This window comes from Littorina saxatilis, linkage group LG1, assembly GCF_037325665.1.
Source record: "Littorina saxatilis isolate snail1 linkage group LG1, US_GU_Lsax_2.0, whole genome shotgun sequence".
NCBI lineage: Eukaryota > Metazoa > Mollusca > Gastropoda > Littorinimorpha > Littorinidae > Littorina > Littorina saxatilis.
This window is the reverse complement of record NC_090245.1, coordinates 12,422,116-12,437,446: the sequence shown is the minus strand read 5'-3', so window position 1 is coordinate 12,437,446 and position 15,331 is coordinate 12,422,116. Positions and strand designations below refer to the sequence as shown.

The following is a 15,331-nucleotide window of genomic DNA, read 5'->3' as shown; positions in this document are numbered from 1 at the left end:
AGAACAGGATCGACTGTGCCTGCTGTGATCGGAGTTTATTATGGTTTTTCCCCGGCTCTTTTCTTCCTTGTCTTTACGTACCTTTTCATCGACATACCGAAGATGGGAAAGCTTATTATCCACTGAAAAAATCAGCGTCGAAGCCGGAATGTGTGTGTGTGTGTGTGTGTGTGTGTGTGTGTGTGTGTGTGTGCGTGTATGCATGCGTGTGCCAGTGTGTGTGTGTGTGTGTGTGTGAATGTGTGTACGTGTGTGCGTGTATGCATGCATGTGCCAGTGTGTGTGAGTGTGTGCCAGTGTGTACAGAATATTTTAAAAGATTTAAAGATTCCAACCATAACTCCTTTCACACCTAGTCATCAGAACTGTTGATGTAACCGAGTGCCAATTTACTTTACCCTTTCTCACCGAGCACAAACACTCAAAGCAACTGACACAAGTTATATTACCAGGTTCTTTTATTCCATAAGATGAAAAGGGGAATGTGTGGGATAACAGGGGTTTACTTTCAAATACAAAACTTTCAATGTATTGCAACAGGACTAAACAACTCCAAAAACAACGCTCTCAATTCTTCACTCTAAAACTATTCTAAATTCTCCCTCTAAAGCTACACTTTAAAAACACACTAAATCCTTCCTCCAAACTACACTCTAAAACTCTACTCTAAATCCTCACTCTCCACTTTAACCCAAAAAACACAATGAAACTCTAATCTAAAACAAACGAAATCTAAAAAAAAACAACCTAAAAACAATTCTAAAAAAAAACAAATCTACAAAAACTCACTGAGCCCCTCTAACAAAAACTAGTCTACAGAACCCAGTCCACGAAAACCATTCTACGAGAACCAGTCTACGAAGACCAGTCTACGAGAACTAATCTACGAGAACCAGTCCACGAGAACTAATCTACGAGAACCAGTCTACGAGAACTAATCTACAAAATCCCCATCTACGAAAACCTAGCTAGAAAACCCATCTACAAAAACCTAGCTAAAATAACCCACTAAAAAACCATCTACAAAAACCTAGCTAAAATAACCCACTAAAAAACCCGTCTACGAAAACCCCATCTAAAAAAAAGACCCCGTCGCACACTCCGCCATCCTGCAAACCACAGAATGCACGCCGTAAGCATACGTAAACAACTCAACAATTTCAACTACCACAAACTAACTCTGTGAACAACAAAACACATCATTCCTATCAAATAACATACCTACAATACCGTTCTCTCAAACGGTTTTCTAAAGCATTCAATAAACAAAAGTTTTCCCAAACATTCAACTCATAAAACAGTCTTCATGAACATTCAAATAAATCCTCCCCCAAGCAGCATACTCTTCTTCTCACTGCTTACCCATTTACAGAAAGAAAATTGTATTAACCTACCAGCAAAAGAATTCCTCACATCCCAAAGGATTTCAGCCTGTGACCAAACATGTCACACCAGGCGTCCAGAAAACACACGCACAAAAATATACGTTGTCTTTCTTCAGAATTCCAAGCAGAAAGAAAGTCTCAGTAGGCCCCAGGGCCCAACATTCCGCGTGCCTGCGTCACAAGGTTAACATACATTCGACTCGAGGGGTGTCGAGTACCTTTATTTTCTCTACTTGGTGTTTAACATCACCTTCAACTATTCAAAATTACATCGCGGCGGAGAGAAAAAGAGAGATGGAATAAATTCACCTGTCAATTGTTTCTTGTTCACAAAAACATTAATCACAATTTTACTCCAGAAACTTATACCAAAAAAACAATCGTTTTACCTATGCAAATTTAAGAATCGGCTCTTCCATCAGACCATTCCAATAAAGACAAAACACAGTCTCGGAAACCTTAGTGGATCCCCGATAGTACAGGGGTATCCGAGTTCACAAGTTCAAACGGATGTACACAAGTGCATGTGCACCGTAACTGTCGTCGGTCACAAGCTCACATTGACTTTTAATGTTATTTTATTTTTTACAGTCTGTTTCATTCACAAGACTTGATTAACCCATATGCCACTGGAAGATTGTGTTCTATTGCTGGTAGTGATGACTGTAGCCCACGGTGTTACAGAAACTGGTGATTTGGAGAAAAATGGAAGTATGGGAGTCACGAAGGAGCGGCTATGAACACACACACACACACACACGAATGTATACACACACACACACACACACACATACACACAAACTGTATACATGTACACGCACACTGTGACACACACACACACACACACACAAATGTATACATGCACACACACACACACACACACACACACACACACACACACACACACACACGCGCGCGCGCGCGCCCGCCGGGCACAACCTTGGGCACACACATACACACACACAGACAAAACAGGCTCAGTCTTGATGTTCTGGCACAATGCCAAAGATCTTTTGCAGCAGCATAGTCGCTTTTTCTGAAAATAAAAACATAATAAGATTAGCTATGTGTGTGGTTCGTTCTCTGTCCGTTTGTCTTTCTGTCTCTGACTCTGTCTGTCTATCTGTCTGTCTATCTGTCTGTCTATCTGTCTGTCTATCTATCTGTCTATCTGTCTGTCTATCTGTCTGTCTATCTGTCTGTCATATTGTCTCTGTGTGTCTCTGCGGCCTGTCTGTCTGTCTGAGTCAGTGTATGTGTGCCTGTGTGTCTGTCCGTCCGTCCGTCCGTCCGTCCGTCCGTCCGTCCGCCTGTCTGTCTATCTCTCTCTCTCTCTCTCTCTCTCTCTCTCTCTCTCTCTCAAGAACACTTTGGACGAAGTTGCGAAATGGTGCACATCAAATGCCATGATACTGCACCCAGAAAAAACTAAAAGCATTGTTATTACCACAAGACAAAAGCATCAGCTAAGTCCTCTTAAATTACAACTGACCTTAGGTACAACTCAAATACAGCAAGTTAAAGAACACCGCATACTTGGTGTAACTGTTGATGAAGAAATGAAATGGCAAACACACATAAGCAACCTCTGCAAAGTGTTATCAAGGAATTTGTATTTGTTGTCAAAACTCAAACATTATGCGAAGTCTGAAACATTAAAAATGTTCGTTCATGCTCATATAATGCCTCATATTAATTTTGCTTCGACATTGTGGGATGGCTGCAGCGATGTTCACTTATTAAAACTCAATTCTTTGTACCGTCGTGCTGCAAAACTTATCCTGTATGAATCGCACATGTCTACAGAAATGAAGTTAAACATCCTTAATTTCCTTCCCCTAAAAACCCACCTTGCATACAATAAGGCTGTCTTTATGTATAAAGTAGTTCATGGTGATGTGCCCAGTTATGTGCAATCCTATTTTACACATGTTACGAAGAGGTATGGGTCTCAAAATTTACTTCCTCCAATTCCTCGTATAGATCTTTATAAATCCAGCTTAGCTTTTTCAGGATCATCTCTGTGGAATTCTTTGCCAATAGAAATCAAACGATCCGCATCATTAAAGGCCTTTAAAAGGCAGTTGCACACATATTTGAGCACACTATAAACTGCCCCTGATGTCTAGTTTCCATTGTGTACTCGGATAATGTATCAATGCTCTTAAGTGTTTTGTTTTTTATGTTTATACTCGACCATTATTTTGATGTTTTACTAGTTTAATACTTTGATTAGATACTGTTCATTTTAGGTATGAAATGATAGCATGTGCTTGTGTGTAGATATGCGAGCGCACGCTCGCGCGCGCGAGCATGTGTGTGTGTATATGTGTGTGTGTGTGTGTGTGTGTGTGTGTGTGTGTGTGTGTGCATGTGTGTGTGCATGTGTTTGTGTGCATGTGTGTGTGTGTGTGTGTGTGTGTGTGTGTGTGTGTGTGTGTGTGTGTGAGTTTATGTGTGCATGTGTGTGTGTATACGTGGGTGTGGATGTGTGTGTGTGTATGTGCGCAGTCTTTGCTTTCGTTTACAATTATTCTCTGTATATGTTCCAAGGACAGGTTGGAAGATTAGGCTAAGCCTAAAACCTTTATCCTTATGTAATAAAGTTCTGAGTTCTGAGTTCTCTCTCTCTCTCTCTCTCTCTCTCTCTCTCTCTCTCTCTCTCTCTCTCTCTCTCTCTCTCTCTCTCTCTCTCTCTCTCTCAGTCTCTCTTTCATAATGTAGATAAACCTAACACCTAACTCGAGTTCACATTTTGTTTTGAAGATCATATTTTGACAAGTAAATTTACAAAACGATTCGACGCCAAGTCCAGATTAACACCATTCGATGAAAAAGACAAGCCTTCTTGTTGGAAATTGCTATCAGGTCGGACGCACACTGACACAAACACACTCAAATTTATCCTACATACGTGAGAGAGACACCCGTGAGATAATAATCGTTAAAATCACACGTGTGTATATCATGTAAATGAGGTCATGTCAAGCAAGTCTGGCAGGGACCTGTTTTTCCACTGCCTATGATGCCAAAGTCACCGAGACAAACGTCATTATAGAAACACAAATTGCGCTCGCTAATTACCCTCGATGAATCTTTAGAACTAACACGTCACGCCACACTTTCAGAGTGACGTTTCTTTGCTTTGACGTAATAGATTGCACGAGGCTTTAGAAGAGATCGAGGTTCTAAAACAAGCGTCTTCAATTTAGCTGCCTCGAATGCAGGACATTTTCAGTAAAATACACGTAAGTACAGTATGTAGGATAAACAGAATACTACATGGCTTGCTGTTCCGTACCAGATTTACACTCGTTGCTTTTTCAAATAGTGAACAGCTCGCTTTCGCTCGCAGTTCAATATTTAAAAAAACAACTCGTGTAAATCTGGTACGACACAGCAAGCCATGTAGTATTCTCTATGTATACTTACACAAAGAGACACACACAAACTATGATACGCACACAGACACACACACTCTCTTTCTCTTCCACTCTGTCTGTCTCTGTCTCTGTCTCCAGTCTCTCTCTCAGTCAGACTCCCCCCCCCCACACACACACAACACACACACACCCACACACACACACACACACACACACACCCAAACACACACACACATATTTCAGTGTCTCACCCATTCCCGGAGGTGTGAGATTCATGTGAACAAAGGGGACATAAGCGGCGAGGCCCAGAACGAGGAGAAGCAGAGTGAATGAGCCACTGCCGCCCGGATTCTGTATAATGGGTGCCAGCAGCAGATAGGCACATGCCAACAGCACGAGAATTGGCACTAATAACGGAACCTGGATACACAAAACGCAGGATTATCCTACATACGTGAGAGAGACACCCGTGAGATAATAATCGTTCAAATCACACGTGTGTATATCATGTAAATGAGGTCATGTCAAGCAAGTCTGGCAGGGACCTGTTTTTCCACTGCTTATGATGCCAAAGTCACCGAGACAAACGTCATTATAGAAACACAAATTGCGCTCGCTAATTACCCTCGATGAATCTTTAGAACTAACACGTCACGCCACACTTTCAGAGTGACGTTTCTTTGCTTTGACGTAATAGATTGCACGAGGCTTTAGAAGAGATCGAGGTTCTAAAACAAGCGTCTTCAATTTAGCTGCCTCGAATGCAGGACATTTTCAGTAAAATACACGTAAGTACAGTATGTAGGATAAACAGAATACTACATGGCTTGCTGTTCCGTACCAGATTTACACTCGTTGCTTTTTCAAATAGTGAACAGCTCGCTTTCGCTCGCGGCAGTTCAATATTTAAAAAAACAACTCGTGTAAATCTGGTACGACACAGCAAGCCATGTAGTATTCTCTATTTATCAGTTAAGGATCCTGGATAAAGGAAAAAGGGTTATTCAGAAACGTAGACTGATACAGCAAAAAAGAATTATTACGGAACCTCGATACAGAAATAAAAAAGGATTATTCAGAAACCTTGATACAGAAAAATGAGTATATTTGGAACGAATGGCGGAACCTGGAAACAGTATAAGGAGGCTTATTCAGAAATTTGGATGAGTTCTTTCTTTATTTGATGTTTAACGTCGTTTTCAACCGTTCAAGGTTATATCGCGACGGATTTGGATGAGTCTATTATTTGTATTTGTATTTAAGAGTGTATGAATTGTAAATGATACCACCACCATCACTACCCCTCTCTCTCTTTCTCTTTCTTTCTTTTTATCAGTATCATTGTACTCTGCATGTTATGGTCCGGTATTACTTGTGGACCGGAATGGTATGTAACATGTCTGTCTGTCTGTTTTGTCCTAATGTTGTGAATATATGTCTTGTATACTTGCCATTTACATCGGAAGTGTGTCGTAATAATGAAATGCTAACATGTACTGTATATCAAATTCTAGGTTTCCTTGAGTGGTACGGTAAATGTTGAAGGATGAATGATGATACATTGTAGACGGATGCATGTTTTTGATTAAAAGCCCCACAATGATGTGCTTGGCAAAGCAAAAAACAAAAAATAAAAAATTGGATACAGAAAAATAAGAATAAGAATAAGAATACTGTAGGCCCTATTATCTCATAGAGAAATTCAGGCGTGGTACATAACAATAATACAAACAGGACATTGTTTTTACATAAGAGGGTAATTACGGGACCTGGACAAAACAAAAAGATGGATCAAACAAAATGGACACCCTAAACAATGCGATGAGACCAGCTACACTCGTTTCAAAAGTTAAGTGACGTATTATGCAGCATTTAAACAAGAAGAATAGAAAGCAAAAGAAAAAAAAGAAAACCAAACAGCAACAAAACATGTTCAATTCAGTTACTGAATCTCCGACATACCCGGTACGGCCGTTTTAAATGTGGCTCTTTGTAGCGGAGTATCAACAGGGACAACGTTGACCACCCGTAGAACAGCCACGAGGAAAAGATGAAGATGTCGATGAGAAGACCCAAGTCGCTGGGTATTATCAAACATATTGCTATGCCAACCTGAAGCACACACAACAACAGTTTACGTAGAAAGCCCCATTTTGCCTTAGATTTGCATATATTCTATACTGTAAACAAATGATCACTTTGTAAAGGCTAATGACGAAAACCGACAGAAGTCGATTATCACGTTAGAAAACAAAGAAAAAGAAAAACAAGACTCACGCGGCACATTTTCTCACAAGCTTCGAATGATTAGTAAACTCGATTATATGGATGCTTTCGATGAATATCAAAAGATAACAATAATAAATTAGATTTAGTTGAACTTAAGTATATATCAAATTGATTTGAATTACATTTAAAAAAGGAGTAATGTTGAACTTTAGCGTTGTAAATTCATAGCTCATAACCAACAGGCATTTGGACTTATTTTTGTTGTAAGTCACTTTTAAACAAAGTAAAGAATATTTTTTGTGGTATTTATTGGCGGATTGAGCCCAAAAATTAAGCATATAAAATTAATTTAGTCATTTGATCGAGGAACATAGTTGCCATTTCTTGAAAATAAGACCTTATTTCAGGAAATAATGCCTTGTTTATTCAAGGCCTTATTTTTGGAAATGTTGACCCTTTGTGCCAAGGATACATACGTAAGATTGACATTGTTATCTCCCTTCCAGGTTGCGTCGACGTTTTCCTTCTAAACCCCTTGTAAATGAAACGCACCCGTACAGTTCATTCCGTAACTTGAACAAGGAACTTAGTCGATAAATATCGACAGGGGGCCGACAAATGGTTTAAATGGGAAATGTGTGTATATGGGTGTGGGTTTGAAACAAACAAACAAACCAACCCATGTGAACCCCGGGCCGCAGGCCTTCGATGTAGTGATTGAAAAAAAAGGATGTTCTCAAATGGTTCAATTCTCATTTGGTCTGATTCTCAAATGGTACCGGTATACTCCCCCCCCCCCCCCTGGCCGCAGGCCTAGGAGTAAAATTTTTATAGACACTGACCTTCTTCCCAGGGGTCATTGACCCAGTTTTAGCTATGAGAGGTGGTTCGCCCAGAGGCTGTAGAGTATACTGGGGCGGTCTCTTTGATGTCTTGAGAGGAAACTTGGCCAGGGTAGTACATGCACCAGAACTGGTGGACACCAAGGACAAACATGAAATCGAAGCAGTTTGCTTTCAGAGAGAACGGTCGTCAGCAACTCAAACTTCTCTGTTTTCTTTTTTTTTTTAAATCTGACTTTCTTTGTGGCCCCCTGACTCCGCCCCCCTCCCTCTGTAAGGACCCCCCTCCACAAGGACCGATTTTTGTCAACATTTTAAAGGTCGCTAGAGAGGGGTTCCACTGTATGACCTAACCGCTACTGGCAGACGGCCTCAATCTTCACGCGCAAAGACGAGATTAATAGGTGCTCGGTTTTGGTATTTTGAATTACATTACATTAAACCTTTGTTGGGTTTCATGGTCATGGCAACAGCCATAATAATATTACATGATGTATAATATCATATTTCAGCATATGTGAATTACATGTCATCATACTAAACTGTCATACATTTTTATTCCTACATTATTCTGATTGATCACAACCAAACCTACTATCATTGGACACATCCAAATGCAAGCGCCTGTTCTTGACAATTTCTCTCTGATCTAAATATAAAATCAGTGCAATTTCCTGGGTCGGGCTTTGCCACAGACACTCACGGTTTGGCATGTAGGTAAAATGTACAATGTATTTTCTGATTTGTGCACAAAAGCTTTTTTTCTTTTTTCTTTTTTTTAACATAACAATGTTTAATGTCACTGTATGTTTAAAAGACCATGGTCATATTTGTAAAAAAAATGTTAAATTAGAAAATAAATAACATTTTGGTTCATGATTTTTCCTACACCTGTGCTAAAAATAAGAAATAAAAATGTCGGGTATATAAGTCACTCAAATACAGCTAGGTATGAATGGCTCGGTTTGAGTTTGTTGCAGTTGACCCTGCACAATGCGACATATCATGTTTTTGTTGAACAATTTTGACGTCACCCCTCCCATAGGGTGACGTATTTCACAACTTCCTGTGTTACACAAACTCTGTGATGACCAATTTTGACGTCACCCCTCCCATAGGGTGACGGATTTCACAACTTTCTACAGATGAACAATTTTGACGTCACCCCTCCCATAGGGTGACGGATGTCACAACTTCCTGTGTACACAAACTGATGACGTATTTCACAACAAAATGGCGCTGCCCATGGTCAACCTCGAAACTATCCGTATAGAATGGGGGCGTCCTCGCCCCCATAATGATAACTGAAATGCCTTTTTAAACTTACAAGAGCAAGTTCTTCAAAATCAGAGGTTTAGATTGCAGTAGTAAAACGTCCCTGAATTTACAACGGTAAACTTCAACAAAAAACATGGTCGACAAGAAGAGACGTATAGTATAATTTTATTTACCTTTACCACAAGTGGATGAAATACTACATCTAGTATAATAGACTTCTGCCTCTAGTTAACATAAATATACTATGTAAAATGTTTCCTTTTTTTATGTTAACGGGTTGTAAAATAAGACATCTCCGTGTGTAAGCCCTCATATCTCAGAAGAAAGCGGATTCCCACAAAAACAGAGACCCCCCCATTTTTTAAAAAATATAAACTGAAAAAAAAGAGACGTACAGTCCAAAGAACGGCTGGGACGGGTGTGAGTCTCTTCATGCTGATAAAACCCAGCACTTCAGGAAAATGGCCGTCTCTCCCCGCCACGTACGACAACCTGTCACAGGCACAATGAACGCAGTTCACTCCCTTGGACATCGTTGCATTCATTTGAATATTGTTTGTATATATATCTGTATATCGTAGCTAGAGTATTTTATCTATAATTTTAATTTGTTTTGCTTTCTTTGTAAAAAAAAAAAATGCCTGCAATTAAGATGACAATGCTGAAGTTCTCTCGAAAACTTGACAGAAAGACCCATGATTGTTAGTAAACCAGAAATTAAAAAAGAAAAGTGCGTATTTGCGTTCGTACGTGCGTGCGTGTGTGTGAGAGCATTAGCAGCCTTATAACGCATCAAATGCATTTTTACAAACAAACGTCAAGGGTAAAGTGTTGAATTCTTTTTCTACATTTCGCAACAGTCTATCCAGTTAACAAAACCATCAATAAACAATACAAAACAAAAAAACAAACAAAACAACCGTTGCATTGAATAATTCGTTTAGTCAATAATTTCACGTTCCAATAAAGAACCTTTCTCGTTTCTGGATTTTTGATTTTTAGTCCAACAGTCTAACACTTTTGGATCATTTATTCTTGACAAAAGCCTCAAACTTACCTGCCACTGGCAAACAAGCAACCGTTGGCAGACCCAAAGGTTGACACGATGACAAAGAATGGCATCAACCACGCCATGTAACGGCCCAGCAACACGTCTCCCCATCTCTGAGCCACAGACAAAAAGTTTAATTAGAAAAAAAACACAGTAAACACCAAGTTCCAAAGACTTTCGGGCCATGCCTTTCTTCAGTGAAATGAATGTAAGGAAACAAAAAGTGTGATTTAACTTTGTTGGTAAGGGGACGGAAGGGAGGGAGGAGAGGGAGGGTGAGGGAGAGCATGAGAGAAGGAGAGAGAGAAAAGAGAGAAACTCGAAGAGAGAGAGAGAGAGAGAGAGAGAGAGAGAGAGAGAGAGAGAGAGAGAGAGAATTGAATTGAATTGAACTTTATTTTACAAGGATTTAGATTTAAGGCTACGCCTTTTCTTACAATCTGTCCTTGGGACGCATAGACACACAATTATATAATTAAAAAATAAAAAAAAATAAAAATAAATTAAAAATTAAAAAGTTAAAAAGTTAACCAACAAAAGGAGGTCGGAAAACGTGATAATAAAGATGACGATGATGATGATGATGACGATAATGATGATGATAATGATGATGATGATGATCAAGATGAGGCATGAAGAGCATACATATGTGGTTATTCATTAGAGAGAGAGAAAGAGAGAGAGACAGAGACAGACAGAGAGAGAGAGAGAGAGAGAGAGAGAGAGAAAGAAAGAAAGAAAGAAAGAAAGAAAGAGAGAGAGAGACACTCAGACAGACAGACAGACAGACAGACAGAGACAGGCAGACAGAGAGAAACAGGCAGACAGATAGATCGACAGAGTGCGAGACAGAGAACAAGACATACAGACAGACTTACAGACTCAGACAGAGAGAACTTACGACAGCCACAGCGTGGGACTGTAGTATTTCAGCCTTCGACATGACTGCCAGATAGCCCACGTTGGCGAGTACATAGCAGACTGTGACCAACGGTATCCCAATCATGATGGCCAATGGTAGGTTTCTGACATGAAAAACAACATTTATTTAATGATTTAAAACTTAGACTAAATAACTAAACACTAAATGAAAGTAACCCGAAGGAGTTTTATTTTGCAAGGGTAAAAACATGAACAAGAATGTGAAAACCGGTGAAGATTTGTAGATTTCAGACGAGGTTAGAGTGTATGTATGTGCGTGAGACAGTGAGAGACAGAGAGAGGGACAGACAGAGAGACAGAGAGAGAGACACACACACAGAGAGACAAAGAAACAGCTACCAGGCCGCTGTTGCTTACCTGGAAGGATTCTTGAGTTCTTCTGTCACAAAATTGAGGCTGTTCCTGTGTACACAAGAGCAGACTATCATGACCATCATATGTATATCTCATGCACATTTCTTCCACATCCTATATTCAGTTTTGTGATTCGTCTTTATGATGTAGCATTAGATGGCATGTTTAGATAGATGACGATCACGTGGGGCCACCTTGATTCCTGTTTTTAAAAAATCCCAACATGGTCGCCCTTCACTGCTATTGTCTACTGCTTTAGATACTTCAGTACAGCCATGCTGATTTTGTCCCCAGTTAATGCATAAATCAGGCCATCTCTAAATTTAAAAAAAAGTTGGACAAAAGAAGAAAGGTAAGTTCATGTTACCTTTCATTACAGAAAGCACGAAATCGTCAATGAAACTCTGACCTGTCAGTGGACGAAGCAGAATGATACACATCAGAACAAATATAAGGATGATTTCGGATTCCTGGCCATTCCTAACCAGCATGTGGCAGATTATTACTAATTTAGATCTAAATTTCACAATTCACTCATCGAACACTCAGGACCTTCTTCGTAAACTTACCAACCATCAAAGGCCCACAACCCGTTGTAGAAAGCGATGGCGATGGCTGCGGGGTTTTCGGACGTGTCGGAAAAAGGCTCCTCGAAGTTTTCTGTGTTGCCTGAAACGGACAACGACAGTCTGATTATACAGCAAATAAAGGAATTTTACAGACGGATATACAGACAGACAAACAGACAGACAGACAGACACGCACGCACGCACTCACGCACGCATGCACACACACACATAAACGCACACACACACAAACACACACACACACACACACATCCCCCCCCCCACACACACACACACGAAACGCTTGACTGAAAAAGTTGAAGGCGTTTGGACACCGGTCAGTTGGTCACCTTTGAAGAGCTCCACAATGCCGCCAATGGCAATAATGATGAGAGCACCGACTTTGGTGAAGGTACACATGTTCTGTACGCCGGTGGCAACCTTCACGCTCAGGCAGTTCAGGAACCCGATCATACCTGAAAAAACCCAAACAGACAGGTAAAAATGTGTTATTAGCTGGTTAAGTTTATTTTCTGCCACCAACAGGTCACCTAGCTCAGCTATGTCCCAAGTGAGCTATGTCCCAAGTGAGCTATGTCCCAAGTGAGCTAGGTTCCAAGTGAGCTATGTCCCAAGTGAGCTATGTCCCAAGTGAGCTAGGTTCCAAGTGCAGTTGATCCATCTCCGCCACCCCCAGGCCAGGAATCCGAAATCATCATTATATTTGTTCTGGTGTGTATCATTCTGTTTCGTCCACTGACAGGTCAACGTTTACAAACAAGCTCGTTTTGTTTTGTCAATAACTAAACCTTCCCAGGGTGGGGATGTAGCTCAGTCGGTAGCGCGCTGGATTTGTATCCAGTTGGCCGCTGTCAGCGTGAGTTCGTCCCCACGTTCGGCGAGAGATTTATTTCTCAGAGTCAACTTTGTGTGCAGACTCTCCTCGGTGTCCGAACACCCCCGTGTGTACACGCAAGCACAAGATCAAGTGCGCACGAAAAAGATCCTGTAATCCATGTCAGAGTTCGGTGGGTTATAGAAACACGAAAATACCCAGCATGCTTCCTCCGAAAACGGCGTATGGCTGCCTAAATGGCGGGGTAAAAAACGGTCATACACGTAAAATTCCACTCGTGCAAAAAACACGAGTGTACGTGGGAGTTTCAGCCCACGAACGCAGAAGAAGAAGAAGAAGAAGAAACCTTCCCAAACATACCATTCCTTTTTTCAAATTCTGAAATTTGGAACTTAATTTTGCAGTCTATCTGTTGTTGGATTTCAAAACAACCTCGGCTCTGTGTATAAACAATGAAAAGGTTCTCTTTGGGCCGTTCTTCAGAAGCAAAATTAAACCGACGAGTTTCCCACGGAATGCGAAAAACAGACGGTTCTTACATGATGTTTCAATCTACTGCTGACCTCACAGGTCATTTCCCTCACTGCATAAGGTGTATTGCTATTTTGTCCTCCGTGCGCTTCAGTAGTATTGGTGTCATCAAAATCTACTGGGTATCTTAGGCTCCCATTGGCCCAATTTCTACCGGTATTTTTAAGAGAGCCAATCCAGTGCAGAGATACCGGGTAGATTTGCTAATCTACCGGTAGATTCCACTGGGTTAAAATTCAGTTTTGGCGTTCCATAGTAATCATAATTGCCTGTCCAAAGACCGGTGCGTCGATCATGTCTTCCTCTTCGTCTCCTGTTTTTCTTTCCTCGGTATACTCTCTCCTTTATCTTTTCTTTGTATCACTTTTTCCCCTCTCAAAGATATCCGCCAACTTATTTATTCCTGCTCCCGTAAAGAGCTCATTTTTACAGTTGCTGTAATGTACATATGTCACAATATTGCAACTGAAATTAAGGCTTTGTCTCAAGACACCCTCACTTTTAAGACCTAGTTGTCTCAGACTTTCTGCCCAGAACCTCTGTAAATGTCATTGTAAGACCACCTTCCTTTTAAGACTTGATTTGTTTCCTTCAGGTTTTTGGTGGTCTTAACAGGGGGGTTCCACTGTATGCACCAAACCCATTCCAACCACCACCACCACCACACTCAGCCTCACCCACACTTTTAAGACCTTGTTTTCTCAGACTTTCTGTTCAGAACCTCTGTAAATGTACCCCCAATTTAAGACCCCCTCCTTTTTAAAACCTGATTTTCCCCAAGATTTTTTGATGTCTTAAAAGGGGGGGTTCCACTGTATGCACCAAACCCATTCCAACCACCACCACACTCAGCATCACCCACACTTTCAAGACCTTGTTTTTTCAGACTTTCTGGTCAGAACCTTTGAAAATATATCCCCGTTTTAAGACCCCAGGCCTCCTTCAGTTTTAAGACCTGATTTTTTTCAGATTTTGGGAGGTCTTAAAAAGGGGTTTCCACCGTATCACCAACCCCATTCCACCCACCACCGCGCTCAGCCTCACTCACACTTACAACTCACACATAGCGACGGCGGTGACCAGTTTCACGGCCATTGGAGGGGGCTCACAGTCGGGGAAGAAAGGTTTCACCGCGTAGGTTCCCAGAGCTAGAGCCATGATGGCGAACATCGTGGGTCGTATGACCAACACTCCTATCCAGTCGTAGAGAAAAGCGGGTATTCTACCCGGGGTGCCCACGCTGGCTCCACGGTTGAAGGTGTAAAGGAGGTATGCATGCTCTCCTCCTGATTTTGGCACGGCGGTTCCGAGCTCGGCATACACTAGCGCTCCTGAAAAATAGACATAGATAAAGACATAGACAACTTTATTATCTCACATGAGAAATGAATTTGTGAAAGTGAACTGCAGAAGGTTTTTAAAAATGAAACAAAATACAAGTTTTTCCCATGTTTTTAATTAGATTTTGGCCCCGGGGGCTAAAAAAACCCACAACAACAACATCAAACCACTATTGATCAGGAATGCAGACTTACTAATCACAAATCACTACAATTAACAACGTCATGCCAAAACCATACTAGAAAGCTAATAAATAGCGACAAAAAAGTAAGAACGTAGCTGTATCACTGTATGATTATTCAAAACAAGTGGTTCTCATCCGGAAGCATGTCAGAAGATTTAAGGGATAACGGACATTCTTCGATGTGTTACCCTAACAAACATTTTACTGAGAGAGAGAGAAAGTGAGAGCGAGAGAGAGAGAGAGAGAGAGAGAGAGAGAGAGAGAGAGAGAGAGAGAGTGAGAGCGAGAGAGAGAGAGAGAGTGAGAGCGAGAGAGAGAGAGAGGGGGGAGAGAGAGAGAGAGAGAGGGGGGGGGAGGGGAGGGAGAGAGATAGATAGATATGCCAGAAT

At 41.0% G+C, this 15,331-nt stretch overlaps 1 protein-coding gene across 2 annotated transcripts in view; it reads right to left on the bottom strand.

Moving 5' to 3' along the window:
- Positions 1-1,945: 1,945 nt before the first annotated feature.
- Positions 1,946-15,331, bottom strand: part of LOC138961839 (b(0,+)-type amino acid transporter 1-like) — a 28,163-nt gene continuing 14,777 nt past the window's right edge. For both annotated transcript variants that reach the window (XM_070333513.1, XM_070333521.1), the window contains 10 exons: positions 14,479-14,748; positions 12,381-12,506; positions 12,034-12,133; positions 11,468-11,512; positions 11,070-11,193; positions 10,175-10,281; positions 9,513-9,609; positions 6,731-6,880; positions 5,020-5,188; positions 1,946-2,421 (listed from right to left, as the gene is read on the bottom strand). In XM_070333513.1, the coding sequence (XP_070189614.1) occupies positions 2,363-2,421; positions 5,020-5,188; positions 6,731-6,880; positions 9,513-9,609; positions 10,175-10,281; positions 11,070-11,193; positions 11,468-11,512; positions 12,034-12,133; positions 12,381-12,506; positions 14,479-14,748 (1,247 nt within the window). In that variant the 3' untranslated portion in view covers positions 1,946-2,362. The remainder of the gene's footprint in view (positions 2,422-5,019; positions 5,189-6,730; positions 6,881-9,512; positions 9,610-10,174; positions 10,282-11,069; positions 11,194-11,467; positions 11,513-12,033; positions 12,134-12,380; positions 12,507-14,478; positions 14,749-15,331) is intronic.